Source organism: Camelina sativa, chromosome 12, assembly GCF_030686135.1.
Source record: "Camelina sativa cultivar CO46 ecotype springtype chromosome 12, ASM3068613v1".
Taxonomy (NCBI): domain Eukaryota; kingdom Viridiplantae; phylum Streptophyta; class Magnoliopsida; order Brassicales; family Brassicaceae; genus Camelina; species Camelina sativa.
In genome coordinates this window covers 7,962,595-7,975,203 of record NC_141891.1, presented here as the reverse complement: position 1 = coordinate 7,975,203, position 12,609 = coordinate 7,962,595, and the positions used below count along the sequence as shown (strand labels likewise).

General features: G+C 36.1%; 4 protein-coding genes across 5 annotated transcripts; 3 read left to right on the top strand and 1 right to left on the bottom strand.

Annotated features, from left to right (window-relative positions):
* Positions 1-1,225: 1,225 nt before the first annotated feature.
* Positions 1,226-2,938, top strand: LOC104730908 (protein SRG1). The gene is made up of 4 exons (XM_010450149.3): positions 1,226-1,637; positions 1,776-2,023; positions 2,103-2,430; positions 2,503-2,938. Exons 1-4 carry the CDS (start codon positions 1,392-1,394, stop codon positions 2,743-2,745), a joined length of 1,065 nt encoding a protein of 354 aa, XP_010448451.2. The 5' UTR covers positions 1,226-1,391; the 3' UTR covers positions 2,746-2,938.
* Positions 2,939-3,341: 403 nt separating this feature from the next.
* On the bottom strand, positions 3,342-5,073 carry LOC104730907 (uncharacterized protein C227.17c). Of its 2 annotated transcripts, XM_010450146.3 has the most exons (4): positions 4,855-5,011; positions 4,474-4,524; positions 4,078-4,196; positions 3,342-3,757 (listed from the first exon to the last, which is right to left on the bottom strand). In XM_010450146.3, exons 1-4 carry the CDS (start codon positions 4,937-4,939, stop codon positions 3,635-3,637), a joined length of 378 nt encoding a protein of 125 aa, XP_010448448.1. In that variant the 5' UTR covers positions 4,940-5,011; the 3' UTR covers positions 3,342-3,634. The 2 variants fall into 2 exon arrangements, with proteins under 2 accessions (XP_010448448.1, XP_010448450.1); XM_010450148.3 differs by lacking the exon at positions 4,474-4,524 and having other exon boundaries at positions 4,855-5,073.
* A 1,131-nt stretch (positions 5,074-6,204) lies between these two features.
* LOC104730906 (AT-hook motif nuclear-localized protein 3) lies at positions 6,205-8,775 on the top strand. Its single transcript, XM_010450145.3, has 5 exons — positions 6,205-7,158; positions 7,511-7,596; positions 7,690-7,821; positions 7,920-8,081; positions 8,162-8,775. Exons 1-5 carry the CDS (start codon positions 6,675-6,677, stop codon positions 8,543-8,545), a joined length of 1,248 nt encoding a protein of 415 aa, XP_010448447.1. The 5' UTR covers positions 6,205-6,674; the 3' UTR covers positions 8,546-8,775.
* Positions 8,776-11,351: 2,576 nt separating this feature from the next.
* On the top strand, positions 11,352-12,386 carry LOC104733312 (uncharacterized). Its single transcript, XM_010452897.2, has 3 exons — positions 11,352-11,720; positions 11,800-12,016; positions 12,113-12,386. The coding sequence occupies exons 1-3, from the start codon at positions 11,352-11,354 to the stop codon at positions 12,202-12,204; spliced, it is 678 nt and encodes a 225-aa protein (XP_010451199.1). The 3' UTR covers positions 12,205-12,386.
* The last annotated feature ends 223 nt before the right edge of the window (positions 12,387-12,609 follow it).

Sequence of the window (12,609 nt, the reverse complement as noted above, 5' to 3'; positions counted from 1 at the left end):
TAGTCAATGGCGATGTGTTTCATGCGGGAGTGGAAAACTGGGTTAGCACATAGGTAGGTGGCACCAATATTATCACAGTAGATGGTAGGTGAGGCAGTTCGTGAGAGTCCAAGTTCAGAGAGGAGAGAACATATCCACATGAGTTCAGAAGCGGCATTGGCAACAGCTCTATACTCAGCTTCAGTAGATGATCTCGCAACACCCTTCTGTTTCTTAGCAGACCAAGAGATAGGCTGACCACCGAGATAAATGATATAAGCATTAGTTGAGACACAATCAGAAACATCACCTGCCCAGTCAGCATCGGAGAAACAGTGGAGTGTGAGAGGATTGCCCTTCTTGAAAAACAGACCGTAAGAACTTGTACCGGCAAGATAGCGTAGTACACGTTTTGCTGCTTGCCAATGCTCCGACGTGGGTGTGTGCATAAACTGCGAGAGGCGATTAACGGCGTACGCAATGTCCGGTCTGGTGAACGAGAGGTATTGGAGACTGCCAACTAATGTGCGATACTCAGTGGGATCTGAATGTTGTTTACCAGCCAATGTGAGCTTCGGGGTCGTGACCATTGGTGTAGCTACTGGTTTTGCATCCTGCATTTTCATTTTGACCAACAAATCTAACACATACTTGCGTTGATTAAGGTGTAAACCATACTTCGTACGGATTGCTTCAATGCCTAAAAAATAAGAGACATCACCCATGTCCTTGACCGAGAAGTGATCGCCAAGGTTAGTGAGAATTTGTTCAACCATTTCTGCATTGTTGCCAGTGACGATGATATCGTCAACATAGACGAGGACATAGAGCAAGAGTTTATCACGGCGAAGAACAAACAAGGACGTGTCAGAGAGAGAGTTTCGAAAACCAGCACTTACAAGGTATTGTTTGAGCTCAAGATACCACGCACGTGGTGCTTGTTTAAGCCCATACAGCGCCTTGTTCAACTTGCAAACGTAGGTAGGATGATCAGGGTCGACAAATCCTTCTGGTTGAGAGACGTAGAGAATGTATAGGTATAGGATAGCTCTGATACCATATAGAGAATGTATGAATTGATGATTCTATTAGAAGAGACTGCAGAGGTCTTTATACAGAGTCTAGAAGCTATACAAGGAAACATAATATGTGCAGAGTAAAGAGATTGATATGAAAAGTAAATGACAAGTAATCGTATCACGTATTCCCTTATTCATAGATACTCAATATGTGGTCACTAAGTCCTACTGAGAAAACCGAACATGCAAAACGACATCGTTATCTTATTTGTCGACACTCTGTCCTCTTATTAGACCCACACAAAAAAAAAAACAGATTGTCCTTTTAATTCTGTTTGACTTGTTGTTTATCTTTCTGTGGAAATTAGAGCAACTTTTCAAGAAGAAGCGGCCATGGAAGGCAAAGGAGTAACCCGACGCTCTATCATAGTTCCTTCTGTTCAAGAATTGGTGAAGGAGGATATGATCACGGCGGTTCCTCCGAGGTATGTACGGTCCAGTCAAGTTGACAAAGCTGAGGTAGCCGTTGATTCTGATCTAAGAAACCAGATCCCGATCATAGACATGAGTCTTTTGTCTTCTTTGGATTCTGAGATTGACAAGCTCGACTTTGCATGCAAAGAATGGGGTTTTTTCCAGGCAAGTCTCAAACGCTACATAGTTTTTTTCTACATATAACAAAACAGCCCTGCAAAAACTCATTTCTTTACCATTCTGAACCCCATATGTAATTCATGTTTATCATTGTGACATATCTTTATGGACTTATCTAAACAGCTTGTAAACCATGGGATGGACTCAAGTTTCTTGGAAAAGTTCAAGTCGGAGATTCAAGATTTCTTCAATCTTCCCATGGAAGAGAAGAAGAAGTTATGGCAAAAACCCGACGCGATCGAAGGGTTTGGACAATTATTTGTGGTTTCAGAAGAGCAGAAACTCGACTGGGCAGATATGTTCTTACTTACTATGCAACCTGTCCGACTTCGCGAGGCTCACTTGTTTCCCAAGTTACCTCTTCCCTTTAGGTTTTGCCCTCAAATATGTAAATAAAACCATGCTCACTTAACTCCACAATGCTTAAAATTTTGGTTATTTTTTCTTCAGAGATACACTAGACAAGTATTCGGCTGAAGTGAAAAGCATAACTAAGTTCCTATTGGCGAAAATAGCGGTAGCACTGAAGATCAAGCCCGAGGAAATGGAAGAGTTGTTTGATGATGAGTTAGGGCAGAGGATGAGGATGAATTACTACCCGCCTTGTCCAGAGCCAGATAAGGTTATTGGTCTAACTCCGCATTCTGATTCTACAGGACTCACCATATTGTTGCAGGTTAATGATGTTGATGGTCTCCAAATCAAGAAAGATGGCAAGTGGGTTACTGTCAAACCTCTCCCAAATGCTTTAGTTGTCAACATCGGAGACATCTTAGAGGTACGTTATAAGGACGAGAGAGCCTATTCTTGGTATCATTGTAAATGTTCTGATGATTGGTAATTAACGTAGATCGTAACGAATGGGACATACCGGAGTATAGAGCATCGTGGAGTTGTGAACTCAGAGAAAGAGAGGCTTTCTGTGGCAACATTCCACAATACGGGATTGGGTAAATACATTGGTCCGATGAAAAGTATCGTGGAAAGGCATAAGGCTGCAATTTTCAAGAGCGTAACCACCGAGGAGTATTTCAATGGCTTGTTCTCCCGTGAACTTGATGGAAAAGCTTACCTCGATGTTATGAGAGTCTAAACGAAGCGAAGCAATGCATACCTCCTCTGTTTTTCATACTTTCTACAAATAGGCAATCTCTCTGTCTCTCCTTCAATGGCCAATAAAGAACGCTTTTGCTTCTTCACGCTAGTGTTGCTCAAACCACTTATGTAATTATAATAACACAAACGCTCTGATTTTCACAAATAGCAATAAAGGGCTTATGGCAAAATCTCCTAGTTTAAGTTTTGACTTCTAAATTTAGTAATTTTGTACCACCCGACAGAGGTTTCTGACCGCTTACTAGAAGTCTAATAACTGTCTCAACTCCAGCCAGTTTTCCCAAGGTGGTTGAGGCTTTATGAACAAGAATCTCAATGTGTTTGCTCAATAGATTATCCAAGAGCTGCGTTGATCCTGGATGAGGTTGAAACAGCTAGTAAGTAAGTATTTCTCCGAGGTGAGCGTGCTCAGGAAAACAACTTTTTGGAAACATACAAGAGCATTGAACTGTTAACTGTTAGTGCATCATCATTCCTTACAACTGCCTCAAAAGAGACTCTGATCAATATAAAAAGTTCTAAACTTAGTAGTATATAAGTTTTCTTTTTTGAAAAGAAAAAAACATTGGAATATTTTTGATAATAGATTTAAGATTTTATTTAGCAAAGTATTTTCTGTTGTTACCAATCAACCAAATACATCCACAGTCCAATAAATGATCTTAAAACATCCCTCCATCTTTCGAGGTGGCCTTCTTTGGAGATCGAGGTATAACTTAAGTTTGCTCAAAATGTTCATGGTAAGCGATGACAAAAAGCTTTTCTATCCGGCAGAATAATCTGCAGACCTCTAGGCTCTAGCAGACATTGAGTTTCTTGAAAGTAAAAATCTCCGTCAAGAATGAAACGCATGAAACCTGTACCTTCTAATAATTTGGATCATCCAAATGCCCAAAAGTCTCATTCCAATGACTTGAAGCTTCTTCCTTTGTTCGCATAATCCAGATATGTTTTGCTGCATCTGCCATCTCTTGCTCTTCTAGAATTTTCTGCAATTGTCAGGCTTTAAATATCTTGGAACATAACAGACACATGAATTACATAAACAGTGGAACCTTAACCATTGTTTTGAGTAATATTGCATGTTGCATAAGGACAATGTCCATATTTATCCTTTTGCGCAAATACAGAATTGATGCAGAACATAAGAGCTACACCAAGTAAAACCGAATTTGAATCATATCTTAAAAGAAGTGTGATTCACATAAAAATTATGGTTATTTCAGATTAGCTAGTCTATGTGGAATCCATTAGAGTAGACAAAAGTAATGAAGAAAGAACCAACTGCAAGATAAAAGAAGCTACAAACCTCGGCTTCAGAAGCTCTTTTTGTCTTTAAGGAAAGACAATCAAAGAGATCAGAGAACTTCTTAGTACAATCATCAAGTCTACCAACCCGGTAATACTGCTGCATTTGGTAAAACGGTGCTGCAAAGAGATTGTCTGAGTTAATCTATGAAACTGATATCAGTATAGCTTAAGGTCAATGGAGAAAGAGAACATTATAGATGAAGTGAATGCAACACAAACAGCAGAAACATAATTTAACAAGAGAAGAAAATGCAGAAGCGAAGTGGCTAACATGTTCTTTCCTAAAATGCGAAACATTTGTCGAAATTTTCCCTCTAGCGTAATTCAAGAAACAAGAAAGTGATGCCATTTTCTAAGACTATGCCAATTTTTTTTTTTAATTTGGGAACCCAACCTTGTCCTGTCTCATCGCCATTGCTGGTTATGTTGGACCATCTAGACATCCCTTCAACAAAACAATACATTGAGGGAAATGGTTTCAGAGATCCTTTGATTTGATGGTGTAAAGCTATATCATCTCTAAACTCTGACCAAAGTTCTCTAGTCTATAACAGGCAAAAGACAAGCTCGTAAACTACAAATTAGTCGTTGACGACGAGCTCAATTGCTATAAGCAAAATGACAAAGCAAAGATTGTTAAGTAAGGGTCGAATAAATCTTAATCAAGTTCAAATGTTGGCTTTCTCAGGAGGAACAATATTTCGATTGGAGCCAGTAGCAGATCGAAGATGGAGAATCATAAAATGCGATCAGATGAGGGGAAACGAAGACTTACAGTAGCAGAACCAGAGAGCGTCAAAGCTTTTGGTGCAGGACACGCGCCGTCGCACAGCTGAAGAGTCTTCGTTCTCGGAGCTCATCGTGTCTGCTCAGTGCGGGAAGACGTAACGGGTCAGGTGTTGTTGTATTCGGGTTAAGATTTAGGGTTTTTTTGGCCCAACAAAAACATAAAATTAGAATATAAATATTTAAAATTTAATTTTCTTTTAAGAATAATTTTTTAATCTGTAGAATTAAACAGATTTGGGTATAATGCATGTGTTCTAAAAAACCACCATATATTTATTTCTTATTCGGATAAAATAAAAACGGACAAATCAACATATATAATTTTCCTCAAAAGATAATTTTAAAATCTTTTACAAATCAACATATATAAGAATAAAGTTTTGTGAAGTTTTTGAAAATGTAACAATGTTTTTTTTTTTGTTAAAAAATGTAACAACGTTGTAATACTTTCTGAAAAGAAAACTTGATTTATGGTATTTTAGAATAATGCTCGTTCCAAATAATTAAATATTATACATCTATTACTATATCGATAATGTTTCATTATACCATGTGTTATGAACTTATGATTGACATGTCATACACTTGTCTACTAACACAAAAGCTAACAATGTTTCATTGGCAAAGTACATTGAAGACAATTTTAGATAAGAAGACCAAAACTGTTAGGAGGATAGTGATAGCATAGTCAGTCCCGTGGATTGATCTCAAAAGAAACAGGTTTATATCATAATCTTATCTATAAAGAAGCCAAACGTGCGATGATTCATTAGACATGTGACTATGTGGACTCTGACAGGCCCAGTCCGTAAAAGAACCAGAGACCACCCACAGACAGAGTTTGTGGGAGTTAGGGAGGAATATTAGTCAAAAGGTTCATGTTTAGTCAACGTGATTAGGGACTAGAGATATATACAACAACAACTATATATCAATATGTCTCTATCTTTAATGTTATTGTATATATTGGCATGGCTCAAACGTTACGTTAGCTCCTTCGCTTTACAGCTTTTTTATTTTTCCTATTTTAAAATCCCAAAAAATGATTTACTTACTATATACAAAAACCATTTTCGTTGACCAAAAAAACAAATACAAAATAAACCATTTTGTTTGGTTATCCATTAACCAAATTACAAAAACTAATTTTAGCTTAACGCTGTACAAATATCAAAACACAAGATTACTAAACCGGAATAATTTTCATCCTTTAACCAGGTAATTACAAATCGAATTAAGTCTTTGATTTTTTTTATTCAAACCTACAGTTACATTTTCCCTAATTTCTCTCTCTTTCTTTTTTCTACATATAATAAAAATTATATATTATAACAATATCCCATTTTATTTTTTGTTTTTTCTCTTTCCATTTCTTGCCAAAACCCTAATTTCACCCTTTCAACTCGTTAAGAAATTTCTCCCCCAACTTAAACCACCCCCCTTTGAACAAAAAATAAAAATAAAAATTAGATCTTTCTCATTTGCTTGTAATTATGTTTGATTTAGGTCGAATTTTCTGAAATTAAGATTCATTCCTCCATGGAAGCTCTGTTTTTTTCTTCTTTTAATTAGCTTCTTCTATTGATCTGTTTTTTTTTTTTCTTCCTCCAAAATATTAAAAATCTCATCTTTCGTGTTCTTTTTTGTCTGTCACTCAGTACTTCTGAATCTTGAACTTCAAGAAGAAGCTTTCAAGAAACCAATCTTGAATCTTTCGTGATCATAAAGATTCCAAGGGAGGAGGATCTCTACCTACTGATTTGTCGGAATCTCTCTCCCAACAGAATCACTTGATCTTATGTCCGGATGGAAGAGAGAGAAGGAACCAACATCATCAACAACCATAACATCACTAGCAGCAGTTTCGGCTTGAAGCAACAACATGAAGCTGCTTCTGCTTCTGATGGTGGTGGTGGTTACTCAATGGACCCACCACCACGTCCCGATAACCCTAACCCGTTTTTGGGCCCACCAACCACTGTCGTCTCCTCTGCCGCTGCCACCTCCTCCGTAGCAGGAGGAACCGTTGCTGATAATGCGGCTCCTCAGTTTAGCTTAACAATGCCGGCGGAGAACGCTTCCTCTGAGCAGCTGAAGAAGAGGAGAGGTAGGCCGAGAAAGTATAATCCCGATGGGACTCTCGCCGTGACTCTTTCCCCGATGCCAATCTCGTCTTCCGTTCCGTTGACGTCGGATTTCCCTCCTAGGAAACGAGGAAGAGGCAGAGGACGTGGCAAGTCTAATCGATGGCTCAAGAAGTCTCAAATGTTCCAATTCGATCGAAGTCCTGGTACGTATAATGTTCTCTTTGGAACCTTCGGTTGTTGTCTGTTTATAACTACATTGCGTAGCAGTTTTGTTAGTTATGCCGACTCATCTGGATCTATGCGGCTTTGACTTGTACGATGTTGGTTACTTTTGTGTCAGAAGTCATAAAGGCTACGTCTTTAGTGTAACTAGATTAAGATGTTGATATCACAACGTTTCCCAAAAGCTTGAGGATTAGAGAGATACCATGGCCTTGGTGTTTGTTTTGTAGATCAAAAAAGTACATACTTGTTTTAGTTTAATATGTGTCTTGCCTGTTTAAGTCTTAATGTTTTGTTGTCTCCCAGCTTTGATATTGACATGTCTGGATTCAGTTGATACCAATACTGCAGGTGCAGGAACTGCAGATTTCGTTGGTGCCAACTTTACACCTCATGTGCTGACAGTCAATGCCGGAGAGGTATGTTTTCTTTCTGAACATTCATTGGTGATGTGGTTGTATACGCCGGAGAGGTATGATTAAGCTGATCTCTTGACATTTGGATTTGTGCAGGATGTGACAATGAAGATAATGACATTCTCTCAACAAGGATCTCGTGCTATCTGTATCCTTTCAGCTAATGGTCCTATCTCCAATGTTACGCTTCGTCAGTCTATGACATCCGGCGGTACTCTAACTTATGAGGTACAAATGCTCTCTTCTTATCTCGTCTTGTATAAATAAAGAATGTACTACTTCTCTGTATTTGGTTTCCTTTAAACGTTTTTTTGGTTTGTGATCAGGGACGTTTTGAGATTCTCTCTTTGACGGGTTCGTTTATGCAAAATGACTCTGGAGGAACTCGAAGTAGAGCTGGTGGTATGAGTGTTTGTCTCGCAGGACCAGATGGTCGTGTCTTTGGTGGAGGACTCGCTGGTCTCTTTCTTGCTGCTGGTCCTGTCCAGGTTAGTTCAACATTTCCACCGATCTTGTGTGGTCTTGGAACATGAGTGTCGTGTGTCCTGACATCGGTTTACTACAACAGGTAATGGTAGGGACATTTGTAGCGGGTCAAGAGCAGTCACAGCTGGAGCTAGCAAAAGAAAGACGGCAAAGATTCGGAGCTCAACCATCTTCAATCTCCTTTAACATCACAGCAGAAGAACGTAAGGCGAGGTTCGAGAGACTTAACAACTCCGTTACTATTCCTGCACAAACTAGTTCATACACCCATGCAAACACAACGAATGCGGTTCACAGTTACTACACAAACTCGGTTAACCACGTCAAGGATCCTTTCACTTCCATCCCAGTAGGAGCAGGAGAAGAAGAGGAAGGCGAGGAAGACGAAGAAGATGAAGATGAGTTAGAAGGTGATGAGGAAGAGTTCGGAGGCGATAGCCAATCTGACAACGAGATACCGAGCTGATCTGATGATCCTACAGTTTCTTTTTTCACGGATTTGTTAGGGTGATGGATGATGATGGAGTTTTCAGATTTTGGTTGATTGTTTTTAACACAGAATGTTTAGATACTGCTATCTTTAGGTTCTCTCTCCCTACTTGTGATTGTTGTAGTATCCCCACATGTTAGAAAAACAAAATTTACGATTGCAAAACTCTCTTTCAAGAAAAGTTATTAATACTTTGCTTCCTCCAATTTTACATTTTTCTTCAAATAGATATGTATTTGACTCAAATGATGTATAAGTTATCACATTGAAATATACATTCATTAAGTTAACGGTATCGGTTTAAATATGTAATGGATGAGTTAGTTGAGAGTAAATTGATGATTAGTGATTTAGTGCGGTAACTTCCCACCAACTCATGTTTCTTTTTTCTCTCACCCATTAACTCCCATGTTTGTTTTTTCTTGTTTCATTCTCTACATATATTGCAAGAATGTTAGATCTACAAGAACTTGAAAGAAGTTTCTGAAGAGAGAAAGTCTCAAAACATTAATCGAAAAAGCATCTCTACATGGTGACAAGTTATATCACCAAAGCGAGATAAGGTATAAATTTTGATTTAAGCGTTTGTTTATATAACTTACATTGGTATACGAAAGAAAGAGGCTTTATTAAGTTTGTTTGTGTCACTAGTAATCATGATTGAAGTTTTGTCAAGTTTTTTGAGACTTTCAACTCAAAATCTACTGAAAAATGAATGGATCGATCTATATTTGTTCTATCGCTCAATGTCTCATTTCATTTCCGTGGAAGTTTCGTTTACATAGACCTATTTTAAAACCGTACAAACTAGTTAACACTCACAACGATCAAACAAATATGTTATCAAGGTGATTTTAGTTGGGGTTGTTGATATAGGCTTATATTTTAAACTTTAACTGTAAAATTTTTGATTGATAATGGATGTCACTTTTAAGAAAGTTGAAAGCCATATTTGATCAAATATGTATGCCTAGTTGCACTTATTTATCAATATGTCTTAGTTTAGGGGTTTTATGTATTTTCCTCTTTGTTAAATATAAGACCAATCAAATTACATTTTTGATTTATGAATTTAGATCTATACTAACTTATTTTTGTAATTACTAAAACTTCTTTGAAATCATAGAGTTATTATAAAATTTAATGACACAACTTAAATTTATTGAATACTAAAATAGTATGCAAAATATTAATAAAATTCAAACCTATCATTATATCAGTAAATTATATTATTCATATAAGTTTTCAGTTTTATCTTTTGTTATAAGTATGATAAATGGTTTCTTATATTCTTTCAACAACTATGTATGTTATACCAAAAGGGCATTCCATGTGCATTACAAAAAATGGTTTTCTAGAATATTTTCTTATATCACAAATATTGATTTTATAAAAACTTGTATCAATTAATGTTAGAAAATTATAAATTTCAACTTTTCAAGAATCATTAAGCTATAATTTGGTTAAAACTTGTTTTTTTTTTTTGTAACTTATTGTTATCTTTTTCTTTGACTGTTTCCATGTTTTTTTTAATGCTTAGGACCAACTAATACAACGGTAATGAACGAGATCAAACCAAATTTGATGAGACTTTAAAAGTTTGATGAATTACTATTGGTTAATAGTTATGAAAATGTGTTATTATAAGGAAATAATACTCCCTCTGTGTCACAAAGAATTATGTTTTAATATTTTTACATAAATTAAGAAAAACATTTAATGTTTAGAGATAGATGCATAATTTATTTATAATAAAATTTCTCATAACTATTAACTAATAGTAGTTCATCAACTTTTAAAATTTTCATTTAATGGTTCTTGAAACTTATAATTTTTTAGCATTAATTGATAAAAATCAATCTTTGTGATACAAGAAAAATTCTAGCAAATCATCTTTTATGATACAAAGTGAGTATAATTATAGCTAAACATTAGATGTTTTTCTTAATTTATGTGAAAATCATAATGAATCATCAAGAAAGTAGTTAAAACATGAGTTAAAGGTTTCATTTAATGAGGTTATCAAAATTAAATATATATAAAACTGATATAGCATATACAATAAAACTAGTAGTATAAATTAATATTTTCTTCAATTTGCATTAATTTTGTTTAGAATTTATTTCTAATATTTTCATTATACCGGAATTTTTGGTGTAACCTTGAATACATGATCATTATCTTTTTATTTCTATTTGGTTCTAGAATATTTTTAATTTATAATCAAAAACCTTAGTTTCAGTTTTATAAATAAATAAATAAAAACTTACGAAATTAGACAAATATCTCTCTAAATTAATAATTACTAAATATCCATAAATTAATATCTTTATAAATTTTAAAACATCTTAATCTCTAACATTATTAATCTAGATGTTTCACTGTAAATAGGAATATAAAAAATCAAAAAGATAACTTTGAATTCACAGATTAACATCTAAAAAAAACTACCAATTGAAAAAGGGATACAAACGTAATTTTGCGAGTATTTTGACTGGTAGAGTTTGTATCCTTTTTCAATTGGTAGTTTTTTTAGATGTTAATCTGTGAATTCAAAGTTATCTTTTTGACTTTTTATATTCCTATTTACAGTGAAACATCTAGTCTTATCAGACTTATTCCTATCAAACATCACTGTTTCAAACAACAGTGAAACATTTAGTCTTATCAAACATCTAATGTAAACTTATTCCTATTTACAGTGAAACATCTAGTCTTATCAGACTAGTCCAACACACCATTCGACGTCATCGGCGAAATCTCCGGGTATCGTTGAACTCTAATGTCTTATCAGACTAGTCCAACGATACCCGGAGATTTCGCCGATGACGTCGAATGGTGTGACGAAAACTGGCCAGAACTAGAGTTCCGGTCACCGGAGGACGAAGCTTGGTACGCCGTTGAGGTTGCGGAGATGTGCGACGCCTTGTTGATTAGCTTCAACGGGTTCACTTGTGATTTCGACGAGTTTTACCCTTCCGACGATTTCAAGAGCTCAGACGAGATTCAAGAGTTTGAAGAGAGGTTTCGAGCTTGTTCTGTTCAGATGCAAGACACTGAGTGTCCCACTGTCACTGATGGAACCAAGGTTTGCGCCACGTTCCCTTCCGTCACAGGCGACGTCAAGTTCTACGATGCCATCGTCGTCACGGTGAGTCTTGAAATTAGTAGTCATGCACCGGTTTAATAATATTTTGAAATCTTCTTGATCCGTTTTTGTTTGTGCCTAGGTTGAGAGAACGAAGCATGAACGTGACGAGGAAGGGAGCGAAGTGTGTGGGTGCAGTTTCAAAGTTTACTGGAAACAAGGTCCTTGGGCTAACCAAGTGACTTCTGCAAAAGTTGGAGACATTTGTCTTAGAGCAGAGGATAACAGAATGAATCCTATAGTGGTTTCGTTCTTGAAAGAAGCTAGAAGGAAGCTTACTGGAGAAGCATTTCTCCAAGGTACTAAATACTTAAAATTAACATCTTTCTTTTGTCTTATAATTATAAAAAAAAGTGTTCATTCAGTAACGATTATTTGAAAATGTGTGGAAACAGGGGAAGAGACAGAGTGGCAAAAGATCTTGAAGAAGGTCAATTCTGCTATTGAGAAGAACTTAAGCTTGTCTCTTCCAGAGAATCATGGCTAAAGGAGTAATATGTTGTGGTTTTATTGCGTTTAGAAAAGTAGAGATCTCTATGAATCCTTTTGAGGTAGTTTCTTAGTTAAGAATAGGATGATAAATCTTGTTTATGTATCAATCTTTGTTCTGAAACTCTAGTATCTCTCTGTTGGTTATAATTTGTAGTTCAAGTTGGGTTTTTTTTTTTTTGCACTCTTTCGATATTGACGTCTTGAGAGGATCATCAATGTTAACCTGTAAAAAAACAAAATATGGGTCAAAAGATGATAATAACAGTCAAAAAGAACTTGCAGAACAAGAAACCAGTCAAAGTATTTTCTGACGGTACCAAAATGACAAGTTCGTTCGTCACTTTGATTTGACGCAACACGCAAGGCACTGAGAGAGACATTTCAGTATTTCACATATGAA